The sequence below is a fragment of the Equus caballus genome, chromosome 10, assembly GCF_041296265.1.
Source record: "Equus caballus isolate H_3958 breed thoroughbred chromosome 10, TB-T2T, whole genome shotgun sequence".
Classification (NCBI taxonomy): domain Eukaryota; kingdom Metazoa; phylum Chordata; class Mammalia; order Perissodactyla; family Equidae; genus Equus; species Equus caballus.
Window position 1 is genome coordinate 44912774 of NC_091693.1, and position 25873 is coordinate 44938646.

Genomic DNA, 25873 nt, shown 5'->3' on the forward strand with positions numbered 1-25873 from the left:
TGAATTTATCCAATGTATTATTATTACTTCTGATCCTACGACAATTTAAAATTGGATGGGGGTAGGAAAGGTGAGAAGACTGCCTAACATTGCATAGAGCTTGAAGTCCACATCACGTGGAAAATTCCTTAACAGATTGATATGGGTTGCGTTTTCCATACCTAAAGCATTTCACACGGATGGGTATATAAAATTAAATTCCCCTTAATAAACATTATTAGCATCTATTGTAGTTTCAGCACTGGTCTAAAAACTAGAAATGCTTAAATGATCTTTTCTAGAGAGGAGTTCCTGCTCTGGTAAGGGAGACGGGCTAAATAAATGATTAGCTATGTTCAAAGTGGTGGCGATGCAGTGAGAAAAGGAAGGACAGGGCAGGGCTGTCTGCACACAGGGAATCTGGGCTCAAGCTGGAGCCTGAGCAGGAGGTTAACAGGTTTTCAGGTGCAGAAGGGCAGGAGCAGGGGGATGGCAGAAGGAGGGTTTCAAAATGTTTGAAAAACAGTGCTTCTTCCACTGTGGCTGGAGGAGAGAGAAGGGAGAGGGGCTGGAGATGAAAGTGGAAAAGCAGCCTGGGACCAGGGTAGAAAGAATCTTGGGAACTGTGTTAGTTTCCTCTTGCTGCTGGAATCAATGACCACAAGCTTCATGGCTCAGAACAACGTAAGTTTATTCTCTTACAATTCCATAGGCCAGAAGTCCAAAATAAGTCTTATGGGGCTAAAATCAAGGCGTCTCAGGGCTGGTTCCTTTGGGGGCTCCGTGGAAGAATCCATTCATCGCCTGTTCCAGCCTCTGGAGGCCGCCTGCATTCCATGACTCATGGCCCCTTCTTCACACCCCTCCAAGCTCTTGCCTCCATCATCACATCTCCTACTATTCATATCCTCTGCCTTTCTCTTATAAGAACTCTTTTGATTACCTTAGGCCCACCGCAATAATCCAGGATAACTGCCCATCTCAAGATCCTTAATCACATCTGCAAAGTCCATTTTACCATAACATGCTTGCAGGCTCTGGGGATTAGGATGTGGACATCTTCGTGGTTGAGGGGGGAAGGGCTGTATTATTTTGCCTACCTTAGGTATCAGGCTGTTGAGTGTAAGCATATCTGTAGGACTATCGAGAACTATTACAGGTTTCCACACAGCAGAATGACTTGGACAGATTTTCATTTTAGGAGACAAGAATGTGTGTAGGGCAGAGGCAAAGACTCTGGACAGGTCCAGGTGGGAGACGGTAAGGACCTGAACTGGGAAGGGGACAAGGCGGATGGAGAAAAGGAACATAAAACAGTTGTAGCAGAATTTAAATACTCAGTCACTCTGAATAGGAAAATTGGACTGTTTTGTTCTTTTTCGATCCTTTCTTTGCTGAATTAGAGGGAAAGCAATTATTTCTTACCCCCTGGGAGGCTTCAAAGACTGAGCCTTCCATGCCCTTGAAGAACGGATTTGATTATTCCAGCTGCTTTTGATTTAGGTTCTAGATTTAGTGAGCCACTGAAGTCTGTTGTGAGAGAACGTGGGGCCTGGAGAGGGATGAAGAGGTTGTGGCGATGGCGGAACTGAAGAGAGCAGCAAGAGATGGGCAAAGACTGGGTGGGCCCTCGGAAGCCTGGGAATTAATCTGGGACAAGTGGCCCATGGGGAAAAAAGCCCAGTGCCAAGAGAGTGGGTCTGAGGAGGGATGTGAGTCCTCTTCCGTGCTGGTCCAGCTTTCACTGAACGAGAACCCCCCTCCGGATGTGGCAGAGACACTCCTTAGGCTCAGCAAGGCATTTCCTTTTCCTCCTGAGCCCACAGGGCACCTATATTCTCCAGGCCCAGCATGTAGGTGCAACCACAGGACTGGTTCTGGCCAATGGCATGTGGACAAAAGTAGCAAGTGTCACTTCCAGGCCTGAAATATAAGAAATCATCCACACTTGATCCTGCTTTCTGTTTCACTGCACCCTGGGGATTATAAGCATGAAGATGGTGAACGGACAGGATGGAAAGAACTTGGAGGATCCCACCCTGGAAAGCTGCGAGGTGAGAAGCATCTGCATTAAACTTCGCATAAGTGAGAAACTTTTATTCAGTTTAAGTCACTGAAATCTGGGACATATTTGTTAATGCAGCATAGGCTTACCTGTCATGGCTAAAACACCAATTGATTTTGCTTTCAGTCCCCAAGGGAACATCACTTTGGGGGCACAAGCCCCAGACCCGATGCATGCACAGTAGGAGGGACATGTTGGAAAGAAAGACTTTTCTGGGGTTCCTTCTATTGTCCCCTGGTTATACCCCACTGCACTTCAGGATGCCATAGGCCCAACAGGTGTCAGATCATGGACACTTAGTAAGAAGTGGGGTTGGGGAAAGGCTGGCCCACCCTTAGGGGGACTGAACTGCGCATGCAAGGTCTGTCCATGCAAGGGACCTCTGCAATGGGACAGCAGGTACTGACACCTTGGATATACTGCATTACTGTTTTCCTAATATTTAAAATTAGAATGAACAGGAGCCACATAAATGCTGTGTACTGCTTTTATGGCCTGAGGCCGACTTTGTTTTGGGTCCTCAGCATTTGCTGTGACTTAGCCTAGGTCCTCACAAAGCAGAGCCTGAAACAAAGACTTGTATGCAGGTAGTTTATTTAGTGTGTGATTTGAGGGAGCAAGAGTAAGGGACCAGACAGTGTAAAACGGGGAAGAAGAAAAACCATAGCAGGGATATTTTATCAAGTTATTCACTACTTGCCTGGGGACGGATGGGGCTTGATCCCCCCAGGGCATGCTGAGGGTGTGTACATGGTTTCACAATTGTCTACCAAAGAATTTGGTGGGGAGAAATATTTATTCATCATCCATTGGTTGAGGGTGGCCCCAGAAGATACTAACTGCCCTGACTTCAGGGCTGTGCCTGGGAGCATGCTGAGCAGTCCCCCACGGCACTGGATCAGCTGTTCTGGCAGCAGCCAAAGATGCTCAGAGCATGCTGGAGGCAAGGTGCTGTCAGCACGAAGCCTTTTGAAGCCCACACGGCACTGTCTGCCGAAGCCAAGGCTGCAAAAGTGCTAAGGCTGAGAGGACGTGAGGCAGGGACCAACAGGTGTCTGACACACAGCCCCCTTCCTGAGAGCGCCCTGGCTCTTCCCTCCCATTTCTCAGAAGATAAAAGCCAGAGGTACAGATCTGTCCTCTGCCTGATCTTAGCTCATCTCACCGGTGGGTGGACGACTCTGAGAGGCAGGCTGTACACAACTCGGAAGGTCCCGGCAGGATCAAGTCCAGGTTCCCACAGTTGTGAGCAACTCGATGACATCTTTAGCATCTTCTTGCAGCGGCAAGCACATCCCCAGACTGTGAATCCTCAGAGAGCACAGTAAGGATGGGGGCTCCTGAAAGACTAGTCTTACCCAGTGGTGGCCTCAGCAGCGACATTCTGACCAGGTTGACAGTTTATAATCTCTGCTTCCTGCATCAGTCCCTGAGTTTCTTTGTTCTTGTCATCCCTTTATTTGAATTTCAGCATCCTTTTGGGTCTATGAACCCCTCTTATCCTTCCAATAAATTCCTTTTTCCTTAAGTTAGCTACAGTGAGACTGACAGAACAATCAGTGAACAAGACAGAGGACCAGGTGGGGAGTGGGGTGGGTGGAGAAGTAACATCATCACCCTCCCCAACAGTCAGGTTTGAACTCATCACGTGACTCTCCATCAATCTGTGTAACAAACTACTGGATTCAACATCCAGTGTGTATTATGTATATCATAGGTACATACAAATATTACATATATTATTGCATCTTTTTAAGTAGAATTAAATTGTCTATAGAAACCAGCTCTGGTATAATTTTGCCAGAATTAACATTCATTAAGAAAAAAAAAATCCCTCTAATTTTGCCTCAGCAGCTTATCAGTACTAGTGTTATCAGAATAAGAGTCTACATTTCTGATTTTATACTGACTTAGAGATTATTCTTGGTTCTGCTTCAATCCAACTTCCCTTTACTGATATAACTAAAGAGATATCTGGAAGTGTGGATTGAATACATCCTAAAATCCTACTCAAATGATGGTAAAGGGACAAAACAAGGCATCATGCTCCAGGGCAAAGAGAAGAGGAGTGAAAGGAGGTCTAGTCCCGGAAGCCTGGGTCTGGAGAAAACTGACACCTCACCCAGCAGTGGGAGAAGGCCACACCCAGGAAGAGCTGACTGTGCTGCAGAACCCTGGGAAGCCTCAAGAATCCAGGTGCCAAGTACCTTGGAAGATGAGAATGTGGGGAGATGCTGAAGACAGAAAATCAGTTGAAAGGCTGTATTTGCAGCAGTTAGACTCCCCCTCCCCGGCACAGGCACCAGCCAACACCCCCCACCCCGAACCTGACAGCTGAAGACAGAAAGGTCAACCCTGACAAGTTCTGGATCTGAGGACAACCCACAGATGAGGCGTGGGTGAGGCACTGTAGTGAAATGATGGGGATTAGATGTCCCTATTACAAGGAAGCTCTTACACTCTAAAAACCTTAGATAGACTGTAAATAATCAATTGCCATATAAGTTCCAAAATTTTTAATATCTAGTTGTCTATTTTAACATAACCTTTCTTAGCTATCACTTACAAATATAACTTCAGGCCCTCCTAGGACCATGGCCTGCCTTGCTCTGGATAATCTTCTGCTCTGGGAACAGAATGAATCCATGACCTCAAACCCCAGTCCAGGAGAGGAACCCTGTTCTCCATAGACCAACCATCCAGATACTGTGCATTCCAGTGAGCACTTCCAGCATTCAGCCCTGGCCATCGATTCTTTCTAACACAGTGGTTATAGAGCACAGTGTCTGGGGTCAAGTTGACTGGGTTCAACCTTTACCTCTGCCAGGTACCTGCTAAGTGATCATAGACCAGTTACATCTCTTCTCAGTGCCTCAGTTTCTTATTCTATCTAAAATAAAATTTTAAAATCCTTCCAAATCTTTGACAGTTATAATATGCCTAGGACTTACTTCAGTTTTCTACAAAAAGTGACCCATCAAAATTACATTGTGCTCAAAGACAGAATTTCAAGAACTTTGTATTATTGACTGTATATTGTGTCCATCAAAGTTCGCATGTTGAAACCCTAACCCTCAGTGTGATGGTGTTGGGAGGTGGGCTTTTTGGGAGGTAATTAGGTCACGAGGGTGGAGCCCTCAGGAAAGGAATTAGTGCCCTTGTCAAAGACCCCAGAGAGCTCTCTGGCCCTTTCTTCCATGTGTGGATACAAGAAGATAGCAGTCTGTAACCTGGAAGAAGGTCCTCACCATGCTGGCACCCTGGTTTTGGACTTCTAGCCTCCAGAACTGTGAGAAATGAATTTCTGTTGTTTATAAGCCAGTCTATGGTAATTTGTTATAGAAGTCTGAACTGACTAAGACACTTCATTTACAAAACCAAAGATTGCCTTATTCTTTTCCATGCCCACAGACTTAAATATCAAACAGATTTTTGAATGATAGAATACCTGGACTTTTTTTTTAATCAAAGTAATATGATCTAGAATTCCAACTAATGCATGTGGAAGAATTGATGAAGCTATAAAGTCATCATTTTGAAACCATCATCATAGTAATTGATTGAGTCAAGAATCATCGATAGAGGCTAAAACTAGTGGTGAAAAACTACTTGGTGAGAAACAGGATGTTTATATAGATTCAAAGTATCTCACCATAACTACTTAGTAATTACAAAGGGAAAATAACTTCACAGTGGAGAAACCTGGCAGACACTATCTTAAAGCAAGTGATTAATGATACTATTACCAATATTGGGACAAAGCCACATTATGTACCACCTATTAAAATACCTTGAAAAAGATAAAATATTACTGCTGAATTATTACCCCCAAATTTGCATAACCTGAATTAATCATAAGGTAACATCAGATACACTCAAACTGTGGAAACATTTTACAAAACAACTGGTCAGTGCTCTTAAGAAATGCTCAGGCCATGAAAGACAGAGAAAGGCTGAGGGGCTGTCATAAATTAAAGGGGATCAAAGAGACGCACAACTAAATTCAGTGCATGATCCTGGATTGGATCCCGGGCCAGCAAAAGAAAAAGGGTATAAAAGGCATTATTGGGACAACTGGTGACATTTGAATGGTGACTGGGGATTAGATCATAGTCATTGTATCAATGTAGAACTTCCTGATTTTGTTAATTGTGCTATGGTTATGAAAGAAATTGCTTTTGATTTTCAGAGATAGATTCAGAAGTATTTAGAGGTAAAGGGATATGAGGTCTTCAACTTACTCTCAAATAACTGAGAAAAAATATATAGAGAGAGAGACAGATAGAACAATAAACCAAGTGGGGCAAAATGTTTAGCAATTGGTGAACATGGGTAAAGGGCATATGGAAACCTTACATCCTTTTCACAAGTTTGAAATGATACAATATTAAAAGTTATAAAAAATAAATATACCATGGCCCAAAGAGTGCCTCCTGGATATAATCTTCTCCAGGCGGTATCTGACGATTAAGGGTGATCCCATTAGACCAATTTATCCTATCATCTCACCTTTCCAAACTTAGACAAAACTTGCTTTCAAACCACCCTCAGTGCTATGATTAAAGGCAGGAGAGCTCCAGACTTCCAGAGCCCACTGAACCTGTAAGCATGGAGGGAATCAACTACTTTATCAATTATTCCTCTGATAAAATTTCTTGCAGGTAGTTTTCAGTGGTGCCTGCTGTAGAACAGCGTGGCTGACTCTGCTAGTTGTCACCTCAATATTCAGTCTTCCTTGGTACCAAACTCCCTGATTTTTGGTAGGGATACAGTTGCTAACAATAAAGGCTATATTTCCCAGCTTTCTTTGCAGCTAGGTGTGGTTATGTGGCTAAATTCTGACAAAAAAGATTAAACAGGAAACTTATATGGCAACTCCTAAGACACTTCTTTAAAAGACATCAGTCACAGGCCCTTTTACCCTTTCTTCTTTATCTTTTCTACCATTATATTACCTCGAGTGTAGATGCGATTCCTGGATCTCCAGCAGCTATCTTGAGCAACAAACACAAGGTCTATACCCTGTGGATGGTGGAAGAGACAGACAGAAGGAAACTGAGTGGGTCCCTGATTAAAAAGAACTGTCATGGAAAGCCTGGAGTGTCTACCTGGTAGACCATTTTATATGAGAGAAAAATAAGCTTTCATTTTAAGTCACTACTAACTTGAGTTTTTAATATGTATCACAAAACAAAGGGTATTTTAAAAAAATAAGGGACTAAGGTCTGACTTAGATTCAGTTTCTATGAAGTTTTCAGGAGATGGTTCACTCCATGAGGTGGGCCTCATCAATGTGTCTCTAGAACCTAGCAGAGCCTTCATGTAGTTTCAGTTGATGAATATTTTCAGAATGAATGAAGATTCTTTTTAAAAAGCAACTCCAGGGGCTGGCCCCGTGGCCGAGTGGTTAAGTTCGTGCGCTCCGTTGCAGGCGGCCCAGTGTTTCGTTGGTTCGAATCCTGGGCGCGGACATGGCACTGCTCATCAAACCACGCTGAGGCAGCGTCCCACATGCCACAACTAGAAGGACCCACAACGAAGAATATACAACTATGTACTGGGGGGCTTTGGGGAGAAAAAGGAAAAAATAAAATCTTTAAAAAAAAAAAAAAAGCAACTCCAAAATGTTGCCTACAACAACATTAGGAATTCATCCTAATCTGGAATTGTTTGAGTCTTACAATTTGCTTCAAAGATCACATTAAATACATTTCTTTCCCTATATAGCTTTTTTTTTGAGGAGGAGGAGGATTAGCCCTGAGCTAACATCTGCCGCCAATCCTCCTCTTTTTTGCTGAGGAAGACTGGCCCTGAGCTAACATCCATGCCCATCTTCCTCCACTTTATATGTGGGATGCCTACCACAGCATGGATTGCCACGCGGTGCCAAGTCCGCACCCGGGATCCAAACCGGCATACCCCGGGCCACCGAAGCAGAACGTGTGCACTTAATCGCTGCGCCACTGGGCCGGCCCCCCTATATACCTTTGATCAAAAGAAACATAATCCTTTTCTGGTCTTCCAGCTTGTTAAAATTATAGAGAGAATTTTATGATTTTACTGTTTGCTTCCATGGTATTCTTCATTAATGGATCATAAAGTAAAGCAAATCAGGCAGTACAGGCTGAGTTATACCACAGGAACAACTCCAAAATCTCACTAGTTTAAAACTACAAAGGTTTACTTCTGATCAAGAGGGGTCCCTGTCCCATATCTTCCTTATTCATGCTGACGGAATCTCCTCCATCCAGACGATGGGGGAAACGAACATGACAAATTGTCCATTGGTTCTTAAGGCTTCCATTCAGAAATGAGACACATCACTTCTACTCATATATCCTTGGCTAAAGAAGTCACATGCCCACACCTGACTTCAAGGGGCAGGCAGGAAGTGCTCCCTGCTACATACCCAGGATGAGCACCCCAGTATTACTGGAGAACATTAATAACTACCAGATATAGCATTTCACAATTAATTCTGAGCTCATCTCTTCTTATTTCAGTCTTCTCTTGAATATGCTTTCAGTAATTTTCAAAGATAAGAGAGATTCGGTTGGTTAATAGAATGAGCCAACTACATATGTTATGATTATGGAGAGTGAAATTTTCCTGAGGAGATAAAGGATTGGATCTAACGCTTCTAATCTGCTAGTGTTTGCTTGTGCCTACCTAATGATGAAAACCAAAACAACATGGCGTCTCAAAGTCTTGTCAGTGTAGTCTAACTATGCTACCTCAAATCAGTGGTCCACTAAGTGTGCAGGACTCCTGGGGAAGCTCTGGAATTCAGTTAAGGGGTCCACAAAATGCTTCCTTTTCCAAACACATCAGTTTGAGACTGGATTTTCTCCACGGACTTTAACCAAAACAACATATTGCAACAGACTGAATACAGAGCAGATGTGAGCATCCAATCCTCTTCTATAAAGCCAGACATTAAAGAGATTTGAGAAGGAAATGAGTCCTGGGAAATACAGTTTCTTTAAATTCAAATACATATTTTATGTTAATATGCAATGGGTAGTTGTTATTTAATGGAATTAATAAGTATATATAATTTAAAATTTTGTTTTAATTTTTAATATGGTGAATATTGATAGATATCATCTACATAAGCCAAAGATCTTTGGGAGCCCTCAATAATTTTTGACATAGCTTTTTGTTTTGAAATAATTATCCCTTAATACTTTTTAAGAGTTTAAAGGGGTCTTGAGACTAAAAGGTTTGAGAACCACTGTTTTAGATAATACTCTGCTTGGTAAATTTCAATTTGAGTTTTCAAAGCATTTTCTCTACAACGAAGATTTTAAAGATTAATGAGATAATGATAATAATTTGTATTTACCTATGCAAGGAACATGGCATTGAGAAAACTCATCCCATTCTTGGGAAAAGTACTTTGACCTACCGATATTGAAATACCCAGTCAACTTCATACTTGGATTTCAAAAGAGTATGTTTAGTTAATCTATTGAATGCTACCTGGAAATAGAACTAGACACCGAGTGAATATATATACAGTTGCAAATAACTAAAACTTACCTAAAAGAGGCTAAAATTAAAATAAGAAAATTCATGTTCTCATATAAGAAGTCCAGATGTTAGATGTTTTTACAGATGGCTATTTGATAGGCTCATCAGCATCACAATGTTCTAGGATCTTTCCATCCTTCCAACCTGCTAGTTTCAGGATCTTGGCTCATATAAGCTTTCATCAGCCCCAGATGCTGATATCAAAAGTAAAGGCAAGACCAAGAGGTAGAACATGGAGGAGTGGTGTGTCTCCTCCCATGTTTTTCTTTTAAGCAGCAAGAAGGACTTTTCCCAGAAGCACCCTGACATCCTTTTCAAATACCATTGGTCAGAATTGGATCCCATGACTGCTCAAACCAACCACTGGCAAGCGGAACGAGCTTATCAGGATTGGCTTAGACCAATCACAATTCTCTCTTTGTGGGTCAGGAAGGAACTAGCTTTTCCAAAAGCACTTGACTTCTTCACATCTGCACAAAATTGGAGTTCACTTAGTAAGAATGAGAGGAGGTGGGGAATAGATAGGTGATAGGTAACCAGTAGGTTCCTGCACAATTATGACAACTGAAATGTCTCATTGTAGTAACTAAGACTATTATGAGATAATGGATAAAATTCAGAGAAGTTTTATAAAGATCACACTTGCCTGTTTTCTTTCTTTCAATTAATTAGTAGTCATCGAGAGCCTAATGAATGCCTGGCAGCATTAAAGATGTATAAAGTCTCGTTTTCTTAAATCTTCATTGATAGTTCTTTCTTAACCTGTAGTCTTCTATAAACCCCCATATACACGTCATTAAATAATAACGAAAAGTCAATCCCACTCAACCTCATACTACTGCATTTTTGTTTTATTACTTAAATTATCATGAACATGTTGTTGACATATCACAGTATCACACCTTTTAAAATTAATACTTTTAGTTAAAATTTGGCTCCCCATTAAATGGGGAGTCATTTACAAATTTAAAGAATATAAATTTCATTCTATAGTCCAAGAAATTCTCTAATCTAAGTAATTAATAAAAGTCAGAAGCAAATACAGAAAAATACTATTCAGTGTGTCTCTCTTTCTCTGGAACAACCCACATACCAGCTGTCTGGTTTCCCGATAATCGTAGGAGACAACCAGGGCAGGTAGATATTTTCTGCTGTGATTTTGTATGGTCTGGCCACAGCACGAATGATTTACAGATCACTTAGGAAACAGTCCTCTGTCATTTTTCCTTTAAGTCTCAGCTTAAATGTCATCTCTTCAGAGGCCTTCTCTGACCACCCTGTTTACGAGTCCTCCTCCAATTATGAAATCACTCTTCTAATTCTGTCCACCGTACTCTTGCAAATCTGTAATGGCCTCCTTCATGTATTTGTTTATCTTCTTGTTCCCATCTAGAATATAAGCACTATGAGAACTGGCAAACATGTTGGTCTTATCCTATACCGTATCCTCAAAGCTTAATACAGTGCCTGGCACAGAGTGTCTAATCAATAAATATTTAATTGAATCTAGTTTTCTTTTCTGAATTATCTCTCTATTTTATGTTGTATTATGAAAGCAAAATTTAAAACTAAATCTTGGTATTTATCATATTTTGGCTGTTGATATTTAATAATTATAAGATATTAAAATTGTATAGTTAATGGACATTTAATAGAAGGTGTTAGAAGCATAAAATATAGTTTTATAATGGGAGAGATCAATCTCTTTTTATGTCAGATACATTTTTTATACATTGTATTTTTATTTATATAATTTATTAGGTATGACAAGTTACCCTATTTGGGGCTAACTCAGAGGTTTAGAAATGTCTAGAAGGGAAGCTATCAAGAACTCACAATAGTTTATTTGTCCAAATCTAAACTTTTGCAAATATTTTTTATCTTCAATATACTTTGAAGTGGAACTATGTCTCATGAACTCTCATTGTGGTTTTAATAATATACATCCAATTGTAACTATAACATAAAGCATAGACTATTTTAGGACATTAAATATTATACTTCAAATTTGTTATTAACCCAAGTAAGAAAGTCACGTGAGGGGTACAATGAAATCTGGCTGTTTTCAATGGAGATATTCCCATGTATGAGTGTGATTAGCACAGACTTGCTAAATCTCTCTCTGAGCCATCTGTGAGCACCTTCTTGGTTTAAAACAACACATGCCAGCTCTGCTCAGTTCTAAGTCTGTTTTTACCACAGCTGTTATCTTTATCTTCAACCTGGGAAGATTCTCAAATGCCTGAAGCTTGGAATTGCCACCTTTCACTAATAATCTGACCCTCAAACTGAAAAAAGACTTCAATTAAATCAACTATCTCAAATGAGATTTTATTGGCATAAAGTGTTGACCACAGAAGTTCCAATCTAATTGTAAGGATGAAAAGAGTAGTTCAGCTTACTGGTAGATTTAGAACACATTCATGTGTTTAGCTTTCTAATAACACAAAATAAAATTCTTAGTCACTTGAATCCTCCTGCTTGCTCTTTGGTTCGACCTCAAGCTTGAGTGATGCAAATGCTCATTTTATAATGGCCTCAGTGTGAGGTCCTGGGTTCTGGCAAATCAACAATAGCACAGACTTTACTGACAACGACCTGACAGTTTGTTACTGTACTCGATGGTTTGGAGGCCTAGGTCCTTACTGCAGACTCAAAGCAACCTTTTCTAAAGAACTTGCTCTCATTACCAGGAATCAGAACATCCACATGGAGCCTTAGGGAGACTACACTGCAGTAAAACTACCTAGAACTGCCCAGAGCCCAGTGTGAATTCAATGTATTCCTTAAAACAAATTCTAAAGTTACAGTAGACATTATAAAAATCCCTTTTTCTACCAAAGATGCATGTTTTAAAAAACCTGCAAATCAAAAACTTCTAAAATCAGCTTGATTCTGACTGTAGTGTTTAGTTTTTCAAGCCTAGACTGAGTATGGTTAGGAACCAATCCTTTAATGTCATAGTTAAAGTTTTTATATTGAGCTATACTTTGCTCACCATAAAACTCACCCATTTTAACTGCACAAGTTAATGACGTTTAGTAAATTACAGAGTTGTGCAACCATCACCACAACCCAATTTTAGAACATTTCCATCACTCCAAAAAGATCCTTCATACATATTATGTTTAGGGATTTCTACTGGATTTTTCGCAACTTTTCTGCATGAAAGCATAATTATATAATTGGAATAAAATACTAAAAATGCTAATAAATTTGACCCTGTTGGCAGACTCAAATGAATAATTTTTCTAGAATGGAGCACATTTTGTATGTACAATCCTTTAAAAACGAGTCTAGCTAATTAGGCATATAGTACAGTTTTCCTTAAATAATATTCACAAAATTGTAGATAAAAGGGGATGTGTACGAGCTAAGACTGGCCCTGCTTTTGTACAAGAAAACTGGCATTATTCAGAAGGCACATGGTGGGAATAGCAGCTGTGAGTCATTATATTCCCCTCATCCCTTCACACTTCTGTTTCTCACCTCCAGTCTCTAAGTGGAGAATAAGTCATACCCTGGTTGAGATCATCCTGTCCATCGAAAAGAGTGGGGTAGCATCAGGTCACAATCAGAACAGGAATCTAGTTCAAGCTCTAATTTTTATTTTCATTGGTTATCACTTTCCAAACAATAGAAAAGCACACATTCCTTGTTTTTATGTGGTCTTGATCTTTTCCATCCTTCCTCCTCAGGGACTATTGCCTAGCATCCGTTCTCCAGGGTACACTTCCTTTCTATTATCTTATAGTAATGCAGAAATCCAAAGATTTTTTTTAAAAAACATGCTAGGTACACACATATCATGCATAAGGCAAATTTATAATATTTTCTTTTAGTAAAATATAAAAGTTAGTAGATTAGATGTCTATTAGAATGTAAGCTCCATGAAGGTAGGGAGTTTGGTCTGCTTTGTTCACTGGCATCTCCCAAGCTCCTAGAACAGTCCCTGGCACATAGTAGTTATTCAAGAAATACTTGTTGAATGAATAAAATTTTTAATATTCTTAATCTTAACAGATTTATGCAGATTATGCAAATCTATGCAGATTTGTCGACCTCATTGATGTGTTCTGAGAAGTGTGTTGATATGTTATATACAGCACAAATTATAGGGGCCGGCCCTGTGGCCGAGTGGTTAAGTTCACACACTCCGCTCCAGCAGCCCAGGGTTTTGCCAGTTTGGATTCTTGGCACGGACATGGCACCGCTCATCAGGTCATGTTGAGGTGGCGTCCCAGATAGCACAACTAGAATATGCAACTATGTACTGAGGGAGCTTTGGGGAGAAGAAGAAGAAGAAGAAGGAAAAAAAAGCACATATTATAGAAATAGACGGATTCCTAGAAACATGAAACTTACCAAGACTGAATCCTGAAGAAACAGAAAATCTGAACAGACTGATTTCTAGTAAGGAGATTGAATCAGTAATCAAAAGCCTCCCAAAAAACAAAAATCCAGGACCAGATGGCTTCACTGGTGAATTCTACCAGACATTTAAAGAAAAATTAATACCAATTCTTCTCAAATTCTTCCAAAAAAATAGAAGAGGAGAAAATGCTTCCAAACTCATTTAATGAGGCCAGCATTATCCTGATACCAAAAACAAACAAGGACACTACAAGAAAAAGAAAATTATAGGTCAATATTCCTGATGAACATAGATGCAAAAATCCTCAACAAAACACTAGCAAACTGAATTCAACAATACATTAAAAGGATCATACACCACAATCAAGTGGGATTTATTTCAGACATGCAAGTTTGGTTCAAGATCCACAAATTAATCAATGTGATACACCACATTAACAGAATGAAGAATAAAAATCATATGATCATCTCAACAGATGCAGGAAAAGCATTTGACAAAATTAAACATTAATTTATAATAAAAACTCTCAACAAAGTGAGTATAAAGGAATATACCTCAACATAATAAAGGCCACGTATGACAAGCCCACAGCTAACATCATACTCAACAGTGAAAAGCTTAAAATTTTTCCTCTAAGATCAGGAACAAGACAAGAGTGCCCACTACTCTCACCACTTTTATTCAACACAGTATTGGAAGTCCTAGCCAGAGCAATTACGCAAGAAGAAGAAATAAAATGCATCCAAGTCAGAAAGGAAGAAGTAAAACTGTATCTATTTGTAGATGACATAATATTATATATAGAAGACTCTAAAAGACTCCACAAAAAATCTGTTAGAAATAATAAATGAATTCAGTAAAGTTGCAGGATACATAATTAATACACAAAATCATTTGCATTTGTATACACTAATAACGAACTACCAGAAAGAGAAATTAAGAAAACAATCCCATTTACAATTGCATCAAAAAGCATAAAATACCTAGGAATAAATGTAATCAAGGAAGTGAAGGACACTGAAAACCATAAGACATAACTAAAAGGTATTCTGTGCTCATGCATTGGAAGAATTACTTGCTAAAATGTCCATGCTATCCAAAGTAATCTAAAAATCCAGTGCAATCTTTATCAAAATCCCAACGGCATTTCTCAGAGAAATACAACAAACAATCCTAAAATTTGTATGGAACCACAAAAGACTCCAAGGAGCCAAAGCAACCTTGAGAAAGAAGAACAAAGCTGGAGGCATCACATTCCCTGATTCAAAACGATATTACAAAGCTATGGTAATCAAAATAGTACGGTATAATCATTAAAACAGATACATAGACCAATAGAATAGAAGAGAGAGCCCAGAAACAAACACACGCATATACAGTCAATTAATTTAAAACAAAGGAGCCAAGAGTATACAAAGGGGAAAGGACAGTCCCTTCAATAAATGGTGCTGGGAAAACTGGAAAGCCACGTGCAAAAAAACGAAACTGGACCAGTATCTTACACCATACACAAAAATCAACTCAAAATTGGTTAAAGACTTGAATATAAAACCTGAAACCATAAAACTCCTAGAAGAATACAATGGCAGTCAACTCCTGACATCGGTCTTCAAAATGATTTTTGGGCTTGACACCAAAATCACAGGCAACAAAAGCAAAAATAAACAAGTGGGACTACATCCAACTAAAAAGCTTCTGCACAGCAAAGGAAACCATCAACATAACAAAAAGGCAACCTACTGAATGGGAGAAATTATTTTCGAATCATATTTCTCATAAGGAGTTAATATTCAAAATATAGAACGAAATCATATAACTCAATAGCGAAAACCAAACAATCCAATTAAAAAATGGGCAGAGGTTCTGAATGGACGTTTTTCCAAAGAAGACATACAGATGGCCAACAGGCACAGGAAAAGGTGCTCAACACCACCAATCATCAGGGAAATGCAAATGAAAACCACACTGAGATATCATCTCACACCTGTTAGAATGGCTTTTATCAAAAAGACAGGAAATAAATATTGACGAGGACGTAGAGAAAAGGGACCCTCATGCATTGTTGATGTGAATGTAAATTGGTACAGGCACTACTGAAAACAGTATGGAGGTTCCTCAAAAATTAGAACTACCATATGATTCAGCAATTTCACTTCTGGGTATTTGTCCAAAAGAAATGAAAACAGGATATCGAAGAGACGTCTGCATTCCCATGTCCATTGCAGCATTATTTATAATGGCCAAGACATTGAAGCAACCTAAGTGTCCATCAATGGATGAATGAATAAAGAAGATGTGGTATATATATATACAATGGAATATTACTCAGCCATAAAAAGAAGGAAATCCTGCCATTTGTGACAACATGGATGGACCTTGAGGGCATTAGGCTAAATGAAGTAAGTCAGAGAAAGACAAATACTGTATGATCTCACTTACATGCGGAATCTAAAACAAACCCCACCAAACTCATAGATACAGAGAACAGAATGGTGGTTGCTAGAGAGAGGCAGGGGTAGGGGGTGGACAAAAATGGGTGAAGGTGGTCAAAGGATGCAAACTTTCACTTACAAAACTAAGTCCTGTGGATGAAATGACCACAGTTAATAATACTGTATTGTATATCTGAAAGTTGCTAAGAGAGATCATAAAAGTTCTCATCACAAGAAAAAAATTTGTAACTATATGTGGTGATAGATATTAACTAGACTGATTGTGGTAATCATTTCACAATATATACATGTATCAAATCATTATATTGTACACCTGAAACTAATATAATGTTATATGTCAATTATGTCTCAATTTTAAAAAGCACATATTTTAAATGCACTAGTGGGACTCATAGAAGTCCAAAAAAAATTTAAAATGTAACAAGAATCAGTTATATTGGCATTGGCCACACTGGAAATCAGCTTCAACACCATAAACAGGTGGTATAAAAGGAATAAATGTATAAACAGAAGATTTAGAATCTTCTAACTCTAATAATCCATATTTCTATTTCTCAGTTTACTTAAATTTGGTCACTTATAAATCCCTCCATATTTTTATTAATTGGTTCTCCTTTTTTTCTTTCTAGTAATGCATTCTTTTTTCACAATATTACGACAATTGCCATTCTCTCAGATTTGTCTTATCATCACATTACACCTCTCCTTCCCCACACCAGATCTACTCACCTAGATTAAATTTGTCTCTTGGGTGTTCCCAGACCTAGATTACAGCCCGTACTGATACATACTTGCTAGCTACAAGAAAATCCTCCTCGGTACTATTGATCTCATTTCTTCTTTCCTCCTAGGGGACCATGAGCCATCATCCAGTCCCTTCTCTCTAGAGGCTTCTATTCTCCTGCCTCCTCCCTTCACCCTACAAACATTCTCTTGTCTCTTGCACCCTAAAAACAAAACTCCTCTACTGATCCAGCACTCCCTCTCTCTCTCTCTCTTTTCTCCTCTCAAAAGAGAAGCCTCATCTCACTGTTTTTATGTCTTCACCTCTACACCTCAACTTACTGTAAAAAAGTTTCCATCTCCATACATTCAAGATGTTGTTTTAAAGTCACTTATAACCCCTTAATTCCCAAATTCAATTAACACATGTCCTTACCTTGTTTGACTCCTTGGTGGCACTTAAAGCCTTGAACCTTTCTTTCCTTGTTGACATTCTTTTGTCCCATGATTCCACCACACCTGCTCCACAAATGCACCTTCTACTACCTTTCCCGTTCCTTTTCAGTGACATCTTTTTTTTGCATACCCTCTCACTTTCCTATCAAATGTTGCTCTCCAGGGCTCTGTCCTTGGTCCTGTACTGAAGCCACAAATTTCTCTGGGAAAACCAATCAATTCCTATTGTTTTAGTTACCACTTCTTTTCTATGACTCCTATGCTTAAATATTTAGCCCTAAACTCTCTACTGCAGTCCAGATCTCACATCTCTGGCTGTCCCCTGGATATCTTCTCTACCTACTCGTTACTAAGCCCTATAAAATCTATTAGATCTCTTCTGCATTCCTTTCTTTGGAGTGACTGTATTTTACACGCAAAAAGGAAATTTAACTGAATATTCGGTAGCCAGAAGGGCAGACCGTGGTACTCTTATATGCTGTTTATTTCTGTTTCTTCTCTTTCTAGACACATGGTGGAATTGTACTTCACCACTCCTTTGAATTTAGGTGCGCTATATGACTTGTTTTGCCCAATGAAATGTATTGAAGGTGATGTGTGTTACTTCTAGGCAGAAACCTTTGAAAACTGGCATACACATAATTTTCTTCCCTTCTTCCTGCTATGACAAATGGCAGCATTGCAGAGGAAAGAGGCTCCATCACTTGTATCCTTATGTGAGGATGATGTGGAACAGATCTCCCACCAACCAAAAATGGACTTACAGCTTGAGTGAAAAATAAATCTCTATGATTTTAAACCAGTGAGATTTTGAAGTTATCTGTTATTGCCATATAGCACAGCCCAACCTTACCAATTCAAGATCCAAAATCAAAGTCATTATTTTTTCCCTGCACACTATTAACAGAATCAAACAACATAAAAACATCTCATCTGCTCTCCCTCCTATATTCCCTATTTTCTTTGTTTTTGTTTGAGCCATCACCATCCACCCACTTAACCAGTCTAGAAACCTGGGAGCACATCTAGACTCCACTCTCATGTCTCATTTATGATTCAGGCACTTCTGTAGATTCTATTTCCTAAGTATCCCTAAAATATATTCTTTCATTTCCATCCTTAGTGTACAGCTTCTCACTGTCTGTTGCCGGAACTATTGCAGTGACTTTGTAAATGATCTCCTTGTTTCCACTGTCAGCCTTCCCTAAATCTGTCTTCCAGATGGCTGTGACAGTGATTTTTATAAGACGCAGACTTGGACCATTCTACTCTCCTGCTTAGAATCTTTCACCAGTGCTTACAGAAAAAGCCAAAATGCTTCGTCATGGCGTATCAGGCTCTTAACAGTCCAAGCACTTTCTATCTCCTCAGCCACATCTCCAATCCAGCAACCCCTAACACCTAGAAGGATTCCTTCTTCTCCTTCCACTCCCGCACCACAGCCACACAGACTATGCTTTTTCTTGACTGATCCTTCTAGAGATTCCAATTTAGGTTTCATTTACTCTAAGAAGGCTTTCCTGGTTGTCCCAAACAGAGTTATCAATTCCCTCCCTTGCGCCACTTCTCTGCTTAAAATGTTCTTTTGTTACTGAATATGGCACTTTTTAAAAACCCTTCCTTTGTGACAGCCATAGATAGCAATGACTGTAATCCTCCTGAGGGCAGGGGAATATCTTATTCACCACTACATCTGGCAAGCACAGCACAGGGCCTGTTACAGACACTTCAAAACACTTCAGTTTATGGAACTGAAATGATAACCTATTTCATCAGGTAGCTTAACATCTGTTAAGGCTTATATTTTTTAAATAGTTTAAAATGTGTTGAGAGCTTACTACATGTTAGGCACTGTAGCAAGCATTCTCTAAGTTTTATTTTATTTAGTCTAACAATAATCCTAGGCATTGAGACATGCATTAGGTACCTATTGTTACCGATTTCATTACCTGAAGCAAACCATATCTCACCTTCCTGTCAGGTAGACCATTATAGGCCCTCAGGTATCAATTAGATGGATTATTTTCCTCTGCAGGACTTGGATGAATAGCAGAGACACTATAGTTTACAGGCAAGGTTTGCAACTTTTCAGAGGAAGTTCAGCTCTATTATTTAAAACATTTTGAAAAAAATTATGACTGTATACATCATCTTTCCTTTGAAACACAACACTTTTTGTCAAGTTTAATGGACCTCTGTAGTAAGTGAGGGGTAACTTAAATAAGAGAAACGGGCACAGAGGTTGACTAACTTGTCACATATAACTTTTCAAGATGTCATTATCATTCTACACATACTCTGCCCTCACAAGAAAATTTTCTAATTATCAGTGAGTGACAAAATGCCACGTAGTGACAGAACTGTATGATGAAACTCAAGACTCACCTTCTGGGAGCACTGAGTAGGTGTTGCGGAAATTTACAAAGATATGAGAAGATAATATAGAACTATATTCCCAAATCACATGACTTCAGTCTCTGGCATCTTGGCCGGAGCGTTGTCTTTTACAATTCACCTCTTATGAAATTTTTTTATTTTCAAATAATAATCGGCAGATGTATGAACCTAGACTGCCAATACATCAAAAAACAAAACAAAACAAAACCCGATATTCCTTTCATAAGGAGTCCATTCATTCACCCATCTTGTGACAGAAAGAGGAATTAAGGCCATTTCTTTTAATTTACTCTGCATCCCAGCTTTTAGAATATGGGATGCAGAATCAGTTGTATTTGCCAAAGGCCAAAATACCGTGAGACTTGGGCGAGTCAAGCAATTACTGCCACTTGGCCTTTTTGCAGAAATACACAAAACGTGTAGAATCGCTTGATTTTATCCCCTCCTAGCTCTTCACTTGGAAATTGGCTGCTCGGGCGAATGTTGTTTTTCCCCGCAGCCATGTGTCGAAGAGCGATTAACACTCGCTCGACAAAACTGGTCCGCGAGCCATTTGGGAGTTACACGCGTTCACACCCGGGATTCAGCCCGGTGCGCCTTCACGCGCAGCCTTTTTGTTTACGCGGCTCGCAGGGCCGAGAGGGGCGGAGAGGGAGCGACCCTCTAAATCCGCAGCAGGCCGCGGGGGCTATATAAGCTCGGGTCTCCGGCCGGTGGGTGGAACGGGCCAGGCCTGCGGTGAGCGGGCAGCGCCTTCGCCGGGCCCGCCGCGCCATGGAGACCGCCGAGCGCTGGGGGCTCGGAGCCAGCGAGGGCGCGCGCCGCCGCCGCCTGCTGCCCGCGGACCCGGCGGCCTCCGGGTACAGCGCCCCGGCCCCGCCCCGCGCGCCCCCCGCAGCCCTCCCGCCCGCACCTCCCCGGCTCCTCCCCGCCGCTCTTCGCCCCCACAGCTCCCGGGCCCCGCTCGGCTGCCGGCGTGCTCGCGGGTCCGCGCTCACGTCTCCCCTGCGCGCCTTGTGTTCCCCACCCCGCAGATCCGCAGGCTTCTGGAGACCGTGGGTTGACGCCCGAGCCGAGGAGGAGGAGGAGGAGGCGCCGCACCACGCCGCCGAGGCGGTGAGTGAGCCGCGCGGGGCTGGCCGAGCGCCGAGGGCGCAGATGCCCGACGGGGCTGGGGACGTCGGGCCCGAGGGAGACGCGCGCCCGGCCTGCCCCTCGCTTAAGATCGCGCCTGCCGGTGGCCCTGTCGGTGCTCATGCGGCAAGTGTGTCCTCCAGAGCAGCTGGGACATACGGATCGGACCGAGAGCGAGGCTGCTGAGAGCCCAGGGGTCGTATTCCCTGCGGGCTCGAGGGACGCTGGGTCGCGCGCGTTTCCAGTTTCTGGAAGGTGAGTGATAACTGCGATTCATCTCCTTACGCCCCCAGATGCCAGGTAGCCCCGGAATGCCAGAAGCCTCAGGAAAGCTTTTCCGATACAGGCACCCAGTCAGGTGAGTGACAGGCCTCACCGAAGGTCTCCTGCTCCTCCAGCCCTGGGAAGAGCCGGGGGTATCACACAGCCCAGCTCAGCGGCTAGTCCTGCGGTTTTTCTCTCTTGGAAAAATCTATCTTCAAGGTGACTTTATCCTTCCTGTCCCGGAGGTCCTTTAGTCATCGAATTGAAAACTATAGGAGCTCAGGCTGTCACCTAAAGGAACTGTTAATTGGTGCATACTCCGTAAACACTTAAAGAATATGTTATAAAGAGGGAAGGTGGAGGGCTTAGTAAAAGTGAAACCGTTACGTCTTGTACCTGCGAAACAGGTTTTTAAATTTTTATTTAATGCCAAATGGTCCGAAGGAAATTGACTTCACGCCAGGCAGAGCGTGTATATTCTTATCCTCTTGCAAACCAGAAGGAAGATGGTGTTCACAGTTGTAGTTTTACAACAAATCAAACAAATCCACCTTGACATGTAAGAGAAAATGGAAATGTGATGAAAATCCCAAAGATTGCTAAGGATCGTAAAAAGGGATCGAAAGTTATTTGACCTAACAACGAGGAGCTAGTTTACTCTTCCTAGCCACAGGAAATCTGCTTTTCTGTAGGATTCTTTGTAGCTAATATTCAGGTGAAAGGTTAATTTTGCAGTGTGCCTCCTTCTGAGAGCTGTTAAAGAGCTATATGATATTTGTAAAATGCATATGTGTTTATAAATAGCACATAGTAGTCAATACATGTTGATTCATTTCCTGCAGTGTGCTAGCACTGAGGAAGGACACAGGAAAAAAATAATCACAGCCCATGACAGGTGTTGAAATAGAATTTTGCTTGGTCAGTTTTACAAGTACCTACAGGGCATGAAGTACCTAACTCTGCCAGAGGGAATGGGGAAGAGTCAGGGAGGTGTGTATCATAGGTTGTGGTTACCTGGCTGAGTCTTGAAGTTAGCCAGATGGATGGTAGGTGGGAGAGGTGGGGGCAGAAGAAATAGCATAGGGAAAAGAGATAGCCTGTCATGGAGCAGCATGGCTCCTTCTGGGAGCATTAAGGAACTGGAATTTGGGTGTGCGAAGTTGTGGTCATTCCAGCAGGGAAGCCAGAGGCCAGGTCTTGTACACCCTGGTACAGAGTTTTGTCCTGATCCTGTATGTGAAGCTGGGAACCCATGGACTTTATTCTGTAGGTGGTATTGGCGGTTACTTAAAGGATTTTAACCAGAAGAGTGGTGTGATCAGATTTATGTTTGAGAAAAATCACTAAGGAAATAGTATATAGGCTCAGTTGGAACACTGAAAGTGAAATTGGAAGTTGTTACCATTGTTCAGGCAAGAATGATAAAGAGCCATTCTAAGATACTGGTAGTGGGGGTGAGACCGGTGAATTTGAGGAATACTTAGATGGCAAAATGGATTAGGCTTATGATGTATTGGATATGGTAGATGAAGAAGAGGTAAAAAAAAAAACCCAGAATGGCTCCGAAGTTTGTGGCTGATGACCAGGTGAATGTTGTACTAACAGAATGGAAATTAGTGCTAAAACAACAAGATAATGAGTGCAATTTTCCATTTATGGTGTTTAATGTGCCTGTCAGGCATCCAAGTAGAGATGTCCATTAGAGAGCTGCATATATAGATCAGAGGCCCAGCGTCAAGATATTAAGTAGAAATACAGACTTGGCAGCTTTTGGTAAATGAACAGTGGGGCAATTCATGGAAGTGGGTCGGGTCTTCCTGGGGTATCAGAGGGGAGAGATGATCACTGTTGATAAAACCATGGGGGAAGGCCAACATCTCACTTGTATAAGAGATAGGGAAGTCCACAAAGGAGACCGAGAAGAATCACTCAGAACAGGGGGCATTTCAGGAAAGTGTGGAGTCCATGGAAGGAAATGGTCAGGGAGAAATTCTGGGCTGGGTGTGATAGAACTGAACAACGTTCTTTGGGTTTGGCAGTTCCAGTTACACATTAAAAAATAATTAATTTCCTATATAAACAATTCCTTTCTTTTCTGAGTTACTGTAGCGCTATATTTGTACTTCTCTTGTTTTATTTTTATTCATTTCTATTTTGAGTAGTACTGTGTGTTTCTGGTTCTTTTTATTCAATTGTCAACTTCTTGAGGGTAGGGAACATGATTTCTTTACCTTTGAATTATTAATTATGTTTGGCACAAGAGATCACTAAAATATTGAATGAATTACTGATGGTTACTTATTTAGGCACCAAAATTATAATTTTTTTACCATTTTCTAAAAACATAAAATACATTGCTTTTTTTTTGCCTTTTAAAATGGAATATACTGAACATAATGTAGCTTGTCTTTGTTAGAATCACTCTATTACATGGGTACATGGGGCTATTTACACTAAAATGACCACACTGTAGTTGGTGATTCAGCCTTATCCCTGCTCTTTTCTTTTCTTTGGATGAAAAATAATAGGAGACCAGATGGCCAGATTAATATTTGTCAGAAATTTGAAAGTCTGAGGTAATCATGTTTACATGCAAATTGTTTGTGTAAAACCGGTATCATTTTCGATATGTCCATATGGTGTTCCCAAATTTAGTTGGACAGGGAAAGAGGAGGCGGATGGGATCAAAGTTGGGATCAGAGGTAGCCTTTCTCTACCTCAAGCTGTGAGTGCATAGACAAACTTTTAAAAATACTGCTTTTTGTACTTTTCTAAACTTACCTTGGTTACATCATAATTAAGAGCTAAATCTGTGAATTCTAATCAAGGTGATTGCTGCCTTTGTGTAAGGTGCATAAAATATTGTCATCTTTATAAAGTTGGTATTGTTAAAATTTTTAATGTTGTGGTGGGACTCATTTTTTCCCCAAAAGGATTAGGAAATTGGAAGACAAACTTTCTTCTGCATTTTCTAAGAATAAATATATCCATAATGCCCGAAGTAAGCCAAATGTGATCTTATGTCCACACAAGACATAAGTTTAGTGTGAATTTGATCTACTTTACAGCTTGGGTAAAGATTTAAAATAGTCTACCAGTTATTGATACTTTGGCAAGTAGACTCCATGAAAACTGTGGTAGTAGCATTTTTAAACTCTCTCTCTTAAGGCTGTATCTAAATGCGTAAATCAATTGTTAAATATATGGAGCTCTTGAAATTTGAACATTTCATGAGTATAAGGATTCTGAATGTGAAAAAAATAAAGCATATTATGTTGTCTGCCTCTTTCAGACTATTTTGGCCAAAGTCAAAGTGTTATGATTACTTATATCAAGAAGCAGAAGCTCTTCTGAAAAATTTTCCAATTCAAGCCACAATTTCATTTTATGAAGATTCTGATAGTGAAGATGAAATTGAGGAGCTGATCTGTGAAAATTAATGTGACTAGTTACCTTTGATGATATTAAAAACTTATAGGATTTAAATTTGTGTACAAATGTATCATAATCCTTTTAAACTAATTTATTTGTATATAAATTATTAATAAAATGAAATCTTTTGTAATTATTATGATAGTTTGGCCTTTATTTGTCCCTACACTATAGTTCAATGTTGGAATTTAAAAATAGGTGCCATTTACAAATGCCTTGATTGTATTGAATTTTGATCTCCTCATCAAATTACAAACTTATCATTAGTTATAATTTTGCAAATATTTAGTCATAACTTTGCAAAGAATGACAGTACTTAATTTTCAAGACTGAATCTTGTAACATTTATTTCCTATTGATCCTCATTAGATGTTGTAGTTACACATGAGTATTGCCTTATTAGATAATGAAGAAAATTGCCTTATGTTACCAATCACACATTATTATTATGTATTTGCTAGCAGATCATGAAAAACACTTTAGATCATTGTCTATAATTGAGAGTGGGAATCAATGTTAGGGCCATTAAATTTTAGGGATTTTTAGTGAATGATGAGTCTGTAATTCTCACTTTAATCCTCCTTCGCTGTCCTTAAATCCAGTAGTAAAACAGTGTGGGGGTTCAATACTTACAACACTACATCGAGGGGTCCCCAGAATTAAAATAAAATGTTTAAATGGACACGACTTACATGGAGTCTAAAGAAAGGGGAGCCAAAAGGCCAGAATTTGGTAGTGTTTTTCCATTTCTGTCTAAGGGGAGCCCAGAAATTTAGCAGATATGAAACGTTCTCCAGCAACATCGCCTTCCTTTGCTCTGGTTCGCTGCTCCTGATATGCTCATGTAAAAATTTTCTCAGGGGGAGCGAAGTAAGAAATTTTCAGTGATTAGCATATTTAAGGTAGACATAGAAAAATTTTTTTAATGAGAGGGAAAACAGGAGCACTTTGCAAGGTAGAGGTAACATAGTAAACTATGGTAATGAAATTCTTTTAGCAGATACAGTCTTTTCACAATACACATTTCAATTGCAAATAAAAATGTTCCTATAATATTCCAGA

At 40.2% G+C, this 25873-nt stretch overlaps 2 protein-coding genes and 1 long non-coding RNA gene across 3 annotated transcripts in view; 2 read left to right on the forward strand and 1 right to left on the reverse strand.

The window, feature by feature from the left end:
- Positions 1-20841, reverse strand: part of LOC138915789 (uncharacterized) — a 58440-nt gene extending 37599 nt beyond the window's left edge. Inside the window, exon 1 of the long non-coding RNA XR_011422069.1 lies at positions 19970-20841. This is a non-coding gene — a long non-coding RNA (uncharacterized lncRNA). The remainder of the gene's footprint in view (positions 1-19969) is intronic.
- On the forward strand, positions 20553-24948 carry RIPPLY2 (ripply transcriptional repressor 2). Its single transcript, XM_023650753.2, has 4 exons — positions 20553-20841; positions 21016-21097; positions 21409-21473; positions 24672-24948. Exons 1-4 carry the CDS (start codon positions 20756-20758, stop codon positions 24817-24819), a joined length of 381 nt encoding a protein of 126 aa, XP_023506521.1. The 5' UTR covers positions 20553-20755; the 3' UTR covers positions 24820-24948.
- CYB5R4 (cytochrome b5 reductase 4) overlaps positions 20922-25873 on the forward strand; it is a 97132-nt gene continuing 92180 nt past the window's right edge. The window contains exon 1 of the mRNA XM_070223519.1: positions 20922-21370. The gene's annotated coding sequence lies outside the window, so the exon portion shown is untranslated. The remainder of the gene's footprint in view (positions 21371-25873) is intronic.